At 32.3% G+C, this 13615-nt stretch overlaps 1 protein-coding gene across 1 annotated transcript; it reads right to left on the reverse strand.

The window, feature by feature from the left end:
- Positions 1 to 9249: 9249 nt before the first annotated feature.
- Positions 9250 to 10800, reverse strand: LOC140431186 (matrix metalloproteinase-18-like). Its single transcript, XM_072519103.1, has one exon. The coding sequence runs from the start codon at positions 10798 to 10800 to the stop codon at positions 9250 to 9252; it is 1551 nt and encodes a 516-aa protein (XP_072375204.1).
- Between the last annotated feature and the right edge of the window lie 2815 nt (positions 10801 to 13615).

Here is a 13615-nt window from a genome sequence, read left to right on the forward strand (position 1 = left end):
ACGCATTGTTTGTCATCGATTGTTCGAAACAAGAAGAAAGCATGAAAGCATCCACTGTTGACGTAAAACTCGATATTGAAGCGAATAATGGTTTTCCCGAATATACCAAGGCTTATTGCATTATAATTCATGATTGTGTAATGGAGTACTTCCCTCTCACCGAAATTGTAAAAAGTCTAAATTAGATGCATAAATTGTCAGTAGTGAACGAGAAGTCATCATGAGAGTAGCATTCGTAGACATTCAGGGATTCGATGTGGACGGATGGTTTGTTCCCAAAGAACTTACCATTGAAATAGGTTTTAAACGAAGTCATTACATCTTTTTGCCTCAGAAACCATTTAATGCGCTAACTAATAGAGATAGGAAGACTGCCTCATACGTGGAGAAAAAACTGCTTGGAATTCGATACTCTGATGGTCAAGTAGAATTGTCCAAACTCAATGAAATACTAGAAACCAAGTTGTTGTATGCAGCAGATTACATCTACGTTCGAGGAGAACAAAAAGCAGAATATTTGGATAAGAAACGTCACGTTTTTGGAGTTTTTCCCATTATTATTGATGTTTGCAAGTTTGATGGTACGCCTCGTGCTACTGGAAACGTTGGCCCTACTGCAAACCCATGTCATGCCGCTGGATTATTTTCATGTACCAAAAGAAATGTGGATCGTCTACGTCACTGGTTTGCCAATAACATAATACCATTGTAATTTTTGTATATGTATAAATAAATATATTAGAAATTAAACGCTTTTTTTATTTAAAACATCTTTATTGATTGAGTCTTATATTACATGAAGATTCAAATTTTCTTCTTACAATTTCAAAAATAATTTTTAAAATTAAGATAAATACAGATGCTAATATTACACAGGACATTGTAAAGACATTATCTATTTCACTTTTCATATACTCGCTGGTTGTGTTGTTGTTGTTGCTGCTGACCCCCGTGGTGTTGTTGTTATTGTTGCTGACAAACATGGTATTGGTTGAATACGTCTTAATGGATATGTAGCTGGTGGTAGTTTTCTACAGGCCCAGGTGTCTTGCTGCTGCTGCTGTAGATTCAACTCTTCGGGTTTCCACGTTTTGTTGTCAAAATGCAGGCTATCTAATTGTCTTGTAATATGTTTAAAATCCTCATATGATTTAATGTCTTTCTTTAACCGATCAAGTTTTCTTTGAAATTCTGTTACTCTATGTATGTAATCAATGGAATTCATATTACTACTAACTATGTTCTACGTAGAATGCCACATTTTATGTCAAGCGACATCTTGACTAACACATAACTGCCACGTCCTGCGTCGAATGTCACGTCCTGCGTCGAATGTCACGTTCTACGTCGAATGTCACGTCCTGCGTCGAATGTCACGTGACATTTCGCGTTCTACGTCGAATGTCACGTCCTGCGTTGAATGTCACGTGACATTTCACGTTCTACGTCGAATGTCACGTCCTGCGCTGAATGTCACGTCGTTTCACGCGACATTTCACGTTCTGCGTCGATAACTATCGCATCATTTCACGTGACATTTCACGTAGAATGTCACGCGTTCTGCGAAAATAATTGACAGTTAATATTGAACTCTGGCAGAAGAAGAATTATTCTTATTAATAAAATAATAAAATTAAATATAGTTTTATTTAAATTCCAAAATCCGCGCGCTTCTTATCTACAGGATCTTTCCATGGAAAATTAAGGTACCGATCGCACATTTGGTTTGCGCATCACCAGCTTGCCCTCGGACGTCGCCAGCTCGCCCGCTCGGACGCTGAAAAATTAAGGTACCGACCGCACATCTGGTTCGCGCACCGATCGGATGCCGCCCGCTCGGACGTTGAAAAATTAAGGTACCGACCGCACATCTGGTTCGCGCACCGATCAGCGCTCGGACGCCGGAACGCGTCCGGACGCCGTGCGCCCTTTTGGCAATACGTCGTCATATTTGAATTCCTTGCCCCTCCCCCATTCAAATGAGCCTCAGTTTGTTAAAATCGGACCACTAACAACGGAGATACGTATATACGTATATACGTATACATACCTCTCTCTCCAATACACACAATTCCCTATATGCTGTGACGTCACACACCTCTCTCTCTAACACATTGTTTTCCCTATACCTATAGTGACGGCTGTATTGTTCATCTACTATTGTCTGTTATAGTGGCAGACGCTATATCAATTTAGCTATTTCGCTCTCACGTATATAGAATATATTTGATAAAGCGACTAAGTTTTTTGGTGAAGTAAAAAAATATTTAATTCAAATACATAATTTATAGAATTGTAATATATTAGTTAATAAAAAACATATTCTTTGGTATACAGTTTAATTAGATATAGTAGAAATACTTCATTGGAAAATGTTATTTCACAAGGAGTCCCGTTTTTATCTATAATATTGGTACTGAAAATATAATATATGCATTTTACATGTAATTGTAGTTTCTGGACATTTAAAATAGTTTACTGCATAATGGTATTTTCCAAGGGAGTCCCATTTTTATCTATAATATTGGTGTCGAGAATTAGACACACATGCATTTTACATGCAATTGGCATTTCCGGATGCTGCATGTGTTGCGTTACTAAGTATTTGCTATTGAATAATTAGTCATGAACCAACACGACTTTCAAGAATAAACTGGAAAATGTTTAATATTAGATGCATGTGACGTCAATTAAGCCACAATATAAAATAGGATGCACGCCGGTTTTTCATTTATTGTGCTTTGTTTAGCAATAAGAAAAAGTTGTTTGTGTCTAAAAGTTGTGTCGTGACTAATATACCGAGGTAAGTTTTCTCTTTGTATGATTTTGTTTTTTAACTTGTATATTCACATATTTTTGAATTCTTTGTAAGAGTACACATCTCGATATTCGCCTTATTTGTTTTATTCGTACAGTATACATAATATTTCTCTATTTTCATGCAGTATACACTATATTTCGATAAAAAAATGTTATTTTAGTGTTCTTCGATAGAAATTTCAAGTTTATTGCCATACCTATTCTTTATTTTCTAATATCTTGTTCTATTTTCGTTTTAATTTTTCGTTTTTGCTATTATCTCATACCAATAGTTTTAGTTCGAATTTCGTATGCAAACCAAGGAAAAATTGAAATACCGGTCATTCGCACAGTATACATATTATTTCTATTGTTATACAGTATACATAATTTTTCAACAAAAATGTTATTTTTAGTAATCTTATATAGAAATTTTAATTATTTTTCTCGATCTTCGTTTTATTTGTTTTTTCTCAATTTTAGTTTTATTCGTACAGTAGACATATTATTTCTCTATTTTCATGTTGTTTACACACTATTTCGATAAAAAATGTTATTTTAATGTTCTCGATAGAAATTTCAATTTTATTTCGACACTAGACATATTCTTTCTTTTTTAATATATCGTTCTGGTATGTATTCGCACAGTATACATATTATTTCTGTTTTTATACAGTATACATAATTTTTCAACAAAAATGTTATTTTTAGTAATCTTAGATAGAAATTTTAATTATTTTTCCCGATCTTCGTTTTTATTTGTTTTATTTCTCAATTTTAGTTTTATTCGTACAGTAGACATATTATTTCTCTATTTTCATGTTGTATACACACACTATTTCGATAAAAAATGTTATTTTAGTGTTCTTCGCTAGAAATTTCAATTTTATTTCGACACTAGACATATTCTTTCTTTTTATCTCGTTCTGGTATGTATATTTTTAACAATATATACTATTTCTTTTTTCATATGTATTTTTGATTTTTCGCTTTATTATTATCTCATGCCAATAGTTTTTAGTTTGAATTTCTAAACATATACAGTTGTGTATGCAAACCACTAAAAAAGTTGAAAGACAAACCATTCGTGCAGTATATATATTATTTCTATTTCTCTATTTTTATACAGTATACATATTTCGATAAAAGGGCCGACCATTCGTACAGTATACATATTATTTCTATTGTTATGCAGTATACATATGATTTCGATAAAAATGTTATTTTGGCATCCTTCGATAGAAATCTCGATATTATTCATACAGTATACATATTTATTCTTTTATAATCTATTCTATTCTACTATCTATTTTATTTTCGTAGCACGTTTTGTTCGTAACAATATACATATTATTTCTTTGATTTTCCGTTTTGTTATTATTTCCTAATAGTCTTAGTGTGAATTTTCTAAATATATAGATTTGTATAGCAAGTTAATATTTTCAGATGGATCTAGCAAAAATTAACGCTGCGTCTTCAGTTGCAGAGAGGAAACCGATAAAAAAATTAAAAGATCTACCAGTTGGACAGCCGTTTCCAATAGAGTCCGCAAAAGTGGTGAAGGGCAAGTTTGGACCAGCAGTTTTGTTAGATTTGGGAACGGAAGTAGTTTTTCTGCCTCAGCGGGTGACGGAAGTGTACGAACCAGCCATAGGGACACTTTGTGGAGGCAAATATTCTGTTACGTTCGAAGGAGAAGTAGACGTTGGTAAAAAAAGACTCCTATCATCGTTTAGGATAACCGAAAATTAACGTTTAGAAAAAAGGATAGGGGTGAGCAATTTTTTAATTTTTTTTTTCCAATTTGTTTGTCGTAAAGTGTTCTTTTATAAAATAAAATGTCTTCGAATAATATTGATAATATTATCAAACAAACGGACGGTGTTGTACTAGCAATTAAAAAATTACGAAAAATTTTATTTGATAATTTTACAATCAGAGATGCGGAAGTATGGCTTAAACGATTACAAAAACAAATTAAATTATGTAAGAAGGTAATTCGTAGTAGGAAACAAAACAAATTATCTGTAGGCACTTGTAGAAAAATAGAAACAAATTTGGGTCATTTTAAACATTTTAGAAAACTAATTTTAAATAGGCATATAGGGTCGGGTCTTCATTTAAAGTTGGGTCAGAGGGTTAAATGGGAAAATGTACAATCAAGCTTTCAAAGTAGAATCAAAACCGGAATTATAGCTAATTTACGTCATAAGGATTTGAATCAATTTTTAGGAGATTGTGTAGTTGTTTTTAAAAATAAAATCGGTAAAATTTTAAAAAACCACTCTGCACTTAAAGTAAATACAGCATTTTGTGGGGAGTTTATTAGAAAATCAGGAGATAATGAGATTTTGGAAATTAAATATTTTAATACTAAAAACTATGTTATTGATATATCAACTCAAATAGACGAATGGTTCAAGGGAAATGTAGTAGATAAACTTTTAAACGAATTATCGGAATTTGCCGAAAAAGATTCGGGATTTGCATTAAATAAAATTATTTCTTTAGCTGTTAATATAAATAAATTTCAACTTGGAAATGTTTCATCTTACATTAGACTCCCAGAACCAATTTTAAAAAAAAAATGCTTGTATAAACATTAAAAATACAGATCACAATTGTTTTTACTGGGCCATCGTAAGCGCTCTTCGGGCTCCTATTAATAAAAATCATGCAGAAGAAACCTCTTCATATCCATACTTTACAGAAGTTTTACAAACAGAGAATTTAGATAGTCCTATGCCGCTAACAAAAATTTCAAAATTTGAGAAATTAAATAATATTTCAGTTAATGTTTACGCTTTAGAATTAGTTCAAACAGACAAAACATTATTTTACACAGTATTACCTGCTAGATTAACGGAAAATAAACGGGACACACACGTTAATTTACTTTTAGTTCAAAATAAATATTATCCGCGCTTAAATGATTATGATGCTCCACCAGCTGATGATGATTGTAACGAAGATATTAAATACCATTATTGTTGGATTAAAAATCTTTCGCGTCTGGTTAGTAGTCAGTTAAATAAGAACAATCACAAAAAATTTATTTGCGATAGATGTATGAATTATTTTCATCAGCAAAATAAATTAGTTGAGCATGAAAAAGTGTGTTCTAAATTTAATAAATATAAAATTAACTTTCCAAAAGAGAGCCACGTCGAATTTAAAAACTTTACATATCAGCAAACTACTCCTTTTGTAGTTGATGCAGATTTTGAGTGTCAATTAGAAAATTATAACCAAAGCAACGTAAATTTAACTAAAACCGTAAAATATCAAAAACATGTTCCATATAGTGCCGGTTTTTATGTAAAATGCAACTTTGACGACAACCTTTCGTATTTCGATAGCTACCGAGGTCCAGATTGTATGGATTGGTTTGCGAATCGTATGGCTGATGTTGCGAAATTTGTAAACTCAAAAATAAAAACAATTACGCCTATGATTGAAAAACCAAATGCAAGTACAGCAACATCGTGTCATATTTGCAGTAAAAGTTTTTCGATCAAAGACATAATCGTTAAAGATCATGACCATTTCAGTGGGAAATTCAGAGGTTTCGCACACCAAGCATGTAATCTGAACTTTCGAAAATTGTTTGTAGTGCCTATTATATTTCATAACCTCTCTGGATATGACTCACACTTTATGATTTCAAATTTATGTAAAAAAGGTCACTTGAGTGTACTTCCCATCAACAAAGATAAATATATCTCCTTTACGCTGCACTCAGATGAAAATAACATTAAATTACGATTTATAGACTCTTTTCGATTTATGGGGGCTTCTCTTGATGAATTAGTTTCAATTTTATCTGATTCAGAAAAGAAAATTTTACAGAGGGAATTTCAAAATTTAGATGAAAATAAATTTAAACTACTAACGCGTAAAGGAGTTTTCTGTTACGATTACATTGATTCTTTAGAAAAATTAAATGAAAAAGATTTGCCCTCAATTGAAAAATTTTACAATAAATTAAACGATGAAACTATAAGTGATGAGAAGTATGCTCATGCACAAGCTGTTTGGCAGCATTTTAATATTCAAACTATAGGGGAATATTCCGATATTTATTTAAAAACAGATATTCTGCTTCTTGCTGACGTTTTCGAACAATTACGTAAAAAATGTTTCTCTACCTATGGTTTGGATCCTGCGTGGTACTATACAATGCCCGGATATACGTGGGACTGTATGCTCAAGTATACTGGGTGTAGGCTAGAACTACTAAAGGATCCAGACATGGTGTTGTTTTACGAAAATGCCATAAGAGGTGGAATATCCGTGTGTAGTAACCGATTTTCGGAGGCCAACAATAAATATATGTCTGAATACGATCCTAAAAAGCCTTCCAAGTACCTTATGTACCTGGATGTAAACAATTTGTATGGTTTTGCAATGGAGCAGCTCTTACCCTACGGAGGCTTCAAATGGGTGGATGATGTAACATCGTTTGATGTAACATCAATACCCGACAACTCTGATATAGGATATGTGCTACAAGTTGATCTATCATACCCACAAGAATTGCATGATAAACATAAAGATTTTCCGTTTGCAGCCGAACGCAGCGTACCGCCCAGTGGCGGAGTAAAATTGTCGAAATTAATGACAACACTTAACGATAAAAAAGAATATACTGTTCACTATAAAAATTTAAAACAAATGCTAGCTAATGGATTAAAGTTAACGAAAATTCATAAAATTTTACAATTTAAACAGGGAGCCTGGTTGAAGCCCTACATCGAGCTAAATACTCGAAATAGGGCTATAGCTCGAACAGATTTCGAAAAAAATCTATATAAATTAATGAACAACGCTGTGTTCGGCAAAACCATGGAAAATATAAAAAAACACCGTATTTGCAAAATTGCCAAATCTTGGGGAGGTCGTTATGGCGCCGCAAACTTAATTTCAAATTTTCGATTCCATAGTTGCACAATTTTAGAGGAAAATCTGGTGGTTATCGAATTAAAAAAGCTTGAAGTAACGTTTAATAAACCTCTGTATGTAGGGCAGGCAATTCTAGACCTCTCGAAGACAGTCATGTATGATTTTCATTACAACTATATGTTACCAAAAATGGGAGCAGATAGGTGTAAGCTTATGTACATGGACACCGATAGTTTTGTCTACGAGTTACAGTGTGAGGATGTATATGAGGAGGTAATTAAAGCTGACTCTGATAAATTCGATACTTCAGATTATTCGGAAAATAACATATATAAAATACCAAGAAAAAACAAAAAGGTGCCAGGTCTAATGAAAGATGAAAACAACGGTAAAATTATGACACATTTTGTTGGGCTTCGAAGTAAAATGTATAGTTACAAGGTGCAGGGTGGGAAGATCGTTAAAAAAATCTAAAGGAGTTAAATATAATATTGTTAAAAATAAAATTAAATTTGAGGAGAGAATTTGAGAATATGTTGAATGTTTAAAAAATTTTAAAGAAAAAACAGCTACACAACGCTGTATTAGGTCATATGCACATAACGTCTATTCTATCGAACAAACAAAAATTGGTTTAAGTCCGTATGATGATAAACGCTATTTAATTCCGAACAGTTTTGACACGCTTCCGTGGGGTCATTACAGTATTTTAGAATAAGCCTTTTTTTTTTGTTATAGATGAACGTTCCAACATTATTAACATTATCTGTTAAAAAAATTTGTGAATCAATAACATCAGCAGCAGATTTTATGCTACAATCTCCGCTACCATGGAAATTAACCAAGACAATAGTGGTATATTATCCTAAATTTAAATGGCGTTTTATGATAAAGAAAGCTAAAAATGATTCTGATCATTCATATGAAAGACTTAACTATATTACATGTTCCAAAGAAATAGATCCAGATTTAATTAATACTATATTAGGAAAATCCGATTGGGAGTATGTTTTTGAAAATTATTCTAGTTATTGCGTATGGTCAAGTGGATATTTCCTTCAACAATATCGTCTTAAAGTATGCAAAAGGTGTTTTTATCAATTTAAAAAAATACATGAATATTTAAATAAATATATATTTGTTTGCTATGACCATTCTCACGAGGTTTACGATATCCATGATATTATTAAGGATGTGTACCAACAAAAATATTATTGGTGTCATAACTGTTTTGAACGTGTATTATTTAAAATAAAAGATACCGATTCTTGTATAGATGACTTACATGAAATGCCTAGAAAAACCAGATTTGATGATTCAGATGTAGATTGTGATATTGACTCATTTGAAAACAATTATTAACTTTTTTCGACAAACAAATTTTAAAAAAATTAAAAATTGTTCATTCCTATCTAAGTTAATGTTTATATTATATTTTGTACATATATTATTGTAAATAAAAAAATGTCAAAATAAAAAAACTTTATAATAAAATATTCTTTATTTTAATTTACATTTTCCCAATACAAATTCCCATTTAGACATTAATCATTCATAAAATAAATTTACTTTAGATAATAAGGATTTCAGTTGTTTTATTAATCCATTATCAGGACAAGGGAACCCTAACAAATTCCAGTTAAAACTACCTTTTTCAACGACACTTCTTGTAAATTCATTAAACTTGTAATAAATGTTTTGCTTTAAGAAATATATATGCCCATCAATGTAATTAAATGCTGATGTAATATCATTTGGTATTCCTGGAAAAACGTCACTTATACGTCCTCTTGAGATAATGCCTTTATCATTAAATTCAATAAATGAACCATCAAAACAAACAAATTTTTTTCCTGAATTTGTTTGAAATAAACCAGCAATACTTCTTGCGTTATTAACTTCAGATACCATGTTATCTGTATGAATTCTTAAGCTAGGAAATGCTGCTGCGTATATACGATTCCTACTTACACCAATTAAATCTCCATTGGTGCTTTGAAAAACATGTGTTACGTTCGTAATTCCCCTTGGCAAATATCTTATAAATTGTTCAGCATCGGTGGGTATCTTTTCATTATTTAAGTCATATTTCCATATCAGATCCTTACTTACTATGTACATTCGGTATGCTGGAAATGATGGAGCGTATGCTAAAAATATTAAATCTGGGTATTCCAATTCACATACATTCGTTATGACATTTTGCATCGATTTATTACTCTTGGCTATTGTGGTTATCTTACTCCTAGATCTTTCTGTTGTGGTTGTCTTTAAAGTTGGAGAACTGCTCCTTGTAACACCAGCTTGAGTTGGAATCGATGTGGATTTACTTTTAGGTCCATATAACTCTTCTAAGCCCCTTTTGTCATCTTCAGATATGTTAGTAGGTAGGGTTTGATAAAACGGATACATTACAGCTTTCTTATCGCTACTATGGGATAAACCTAAAGCGTGACCAACTTCATGAAAAAGGACAGCAAAGAAATTTGTTCGACCTTCTGCTGTAGAATTCAAACTGAAATCCCATGTTAGGTTGCTATTCATATGAATTTCTATGCATCCAGATGCTGGAGGAAAATAAGAATGTGCTAATACACCACTTGTAAATTTAAAAGGACAGTCGCTGTTACCCTGGCAATTATATCGAAAAGAGTGCTGCTTTGGAACGACTGTTATTGTTATATCTGGATTTGGAATTGGAACTTTCAGATAAGTAAACTTAAATTTTGATGCTTTTTCCCATATTTCAAATACTCTTTTAGAGACTGCCAAAGCTTCAGGGGTAAATTGCGGAAAATACCATTTTAAATCAAATTTTTTCCATGCTGATTTTACAGCGTAAGCATTGTCTCCTTGTGTACATCTTGGTTTCTGCATTAACGCCATTGTTTCTCTATTTAATTTTCCATCCACAGGTAAATTATATCTTTCTTGAAACTGTTCTAGTATTTCAGTAATATCAGTGTGTGCAGTTTCACTTGTGGTGATATAACCATATTGTTCTAACCATGACACCGCATTTGTCTCGTTAAAATTTTCACCTAAGCAAAAACTTACGATGCTAGTTGCTATGAGCAGAACAACTTTATTGATATGCATCTCGAATGATACTGGTTCAAATAAGAAAGTATTAGTTTGATATAAGTAAAATTTGACACTTTTTGACCCCACCAGCCCGACTGATCTTATTTTTAATTTTAAATAAATAAAACAACAAATACATATTTTTTAAAAGCTTTATTAAATTCGTTCAAGATCATTAGCGATCCTATGTTTACAGAAAAATATAAGTTGCCCTAACGCTATATGTTGTAAAGTATATCCTTCCCGTGTAAATGTATACAATTTTTGAATGGCGTCTACAAACGTATAATTTTGATTACTAAAACTATTTCGAACAATATTAAGCGTATTATAATAATAATTTGAAAATTCAATAGTCTCTAGCATGGATATATACGGTGTTAAAAGTTCGTTATTTGCTTCTAAAAGGGTGTTCACTTGCATTTCTGAGAGACAAACGTTAATGTCGTGCTTGGTTATTTCGAGGAATTTCATGTTGTCGTAGATTATTTGTCGAATTCTACAATAGTCACCACACTGAATTTCAACAGGATTATCAGGAACGGTCACGTTCTCATAGAAAAAATTATTCTTATTGAGTTGGGTAATTAATTGTTCCCATTCCCATGTACTGAAAGATATTTTCTGCCATGGTGACTTCCACATAATTACAGCAGGAGTATATGTTCTGGCTGGACTTAGACCACATCCAAGTTGGTATGATCCATTTAACAAATGTGTGTACAGCAGATAATGGGTCTCGTTCTTGGCTGCTTCTTCGTACTTTTCTAGAAGAGCATCCAACTCATGATCATAGTCTTCACATACGATTGATGTTTCGGATGATGGTGAAAGAGTGACATCATACTCGCTGCCGCTTGAGTCTCCAGCATCTTGGGAATACATTTTTACTAGCTAACTGACTGTAACAAACTGAGAAAGAAAAACGTGTTTTTACGTGTTTCTCCTCAATTTTTCATACTTCTGTTCCCCCCACCCTTTTAGATAACGGCGTCATTATTAATCCAACTATTATATTTTGCATCACGGCCAAGCCATTTGACGTACATTTTGTTATTTTTACGACGTAAAACTTTTTCGACTAAGTAAATATCGGGATTGGCTGTTTTCTGCAATTCTTCATCATAAAAGGCCCCTTTGATCGGTGCACCTTGCATGTCTTCGAGCATATACGTTGCAGGGTTGGTAATATTGATTTTAGTAACTTTGAATAATTCTGTTGTCCAACTTGGAACGTAACCCTTGTCGAATAACATTTTGGTTTTGCTGATGCGTACAATGTCGCCTACTTTAAATTTTCGTGGACCTGCGATTTTTAAATGCGTAAACTTGTTTTTTAAAATCTCCTTTTCATTGGTTTTGTTCACTTGTGATGGTTTGTACCCTGTTTTTGAATGTTTTGTATTATTGTATTCAGACGTAACTTTGGGTAATATGTCAATCCACTTGTATGTACCGTGTAAGCTGAAATACTTGTATAGTTTGGATTTCAACGTTCTAATGACGCGTTCAGCTATGGCTGCTTTCATAGTAGTAAAAACAGAGTAGTGGTTTATTTTATGTTTTTTCATTAAATTTTGAAATTTGTTGTTGTAAAATTCAGTTCCCTGATCCGACTGAAGATTTTTCGGTATTCGTTTACTGTGTTTAAGTATATCTGAAAATGCTTGAGTTAGCTCCTCACCCGTTTTTGTCTTTAATGGACGAGTCCAAAGGTATTTCGAGAAACAATCAATAACAACTAAAATTAATTTAAAATTTCTATTGTTATGAGAATGAGATCGCATTTCAGCCAAGTCCATCTGCCATAAATCGTCTAAGCCTTTAATGATTGTACGTCGTCTCGGATAATTTTTTCGTGCTTGCTTATGAAGCTCGTTAACTAGTTGTATCTTCTCTTTGGAATACGCCATGTCTACCTTCTAACGCTTTAACTCTTTGGACTAAAGGGAGTAAATATGTGTTAAATATAGCAAGTGAGTCTTGTATTTCTTTTACTGCTGCAGATAAACGTTCATCCAGCTCGAACAAAGTCTTTGACAGATCTGATACTCTACCATCTAATAATGATCTCATATCTGATTCATCTCGAATACTTTTTTGCCATTGCTCAATATCATGAATTCTATTGGCATTTATTGTTTGCATATTTAACTGTAACTCGCTTCGTAATTTATTATGTTTTTTACTTTTTATCTTTTTTACATCAGACATCTTTACTCTTCCAAACCTTTTTATCTTCTAACGCTTTAAGTCATTGTTTCCTAGTCTTTATATGATTTTTTCTCTTTTGGATGTAATCTTCTATTACCTTAAGACGATTTTCATGTGAATTAAGATCCATTGTTTTAATCTTTTTTTCTATTTCCAAAGTTTTCAGCATATTTTGTGCACTTTGGTAGGCAGCATCTGTAATGTTCTTCTTCATTTCACTTTTATATATATCTAAATTATTTTTAAAGTCATGTACTTGTTTTGTTAAATCAGATATTTTCAAACCAACCATTTTATTGTCATCAGATAACTCATTAGTTTTTTTATTAAAATTGCTTTCAATCTTGCTGATGGAGTTTAAGATTTTTTGTTCAAGTTGAGTATCGTTTGCATTATATTCTTTGCGTATCAAATTAAACTCTTTTCTTACAAAATTTTTGACGTGAACAATGCTTTCATCTACGTATTTCTTGTTGGAAAGATGTATACCTGCTACAGGAGGATCTCGTTTAATATCCTTATTGACTGTATGTATCTGGTTTTGTAAATCCAAAATGGATTGCTTTAAACCATCACGTAGCTTTTTAACAACTTGTTCATTAGAACGATAATGATG

Source organism: Diabrotica undecimpunctata, unplaced genomic scaffold, assembly GCF_040954645.1.
Source record: "Diabrotica undecimpunctata isolate CICGRU unplaced genomic scaffold, icDiaUnde3 ctg00000592.1, whole genome shotgun sequence".
Lineage (NCBI taxonomy): Eukaryota > Metazoa > Arthropoda > Insecta > Coleoptera > Chrysomelidae > Diabrotica > Diabrotica undecimpunctata.

Coding starts and splice junctions, on each gene's coding strand:
- LOC140431186 (XM_072519103.1), bottom strand. CDS start 10,800: ATGCATATCAATAAAGTTGTTCTGCTCATAGCAACTAGCATCGTAAGT.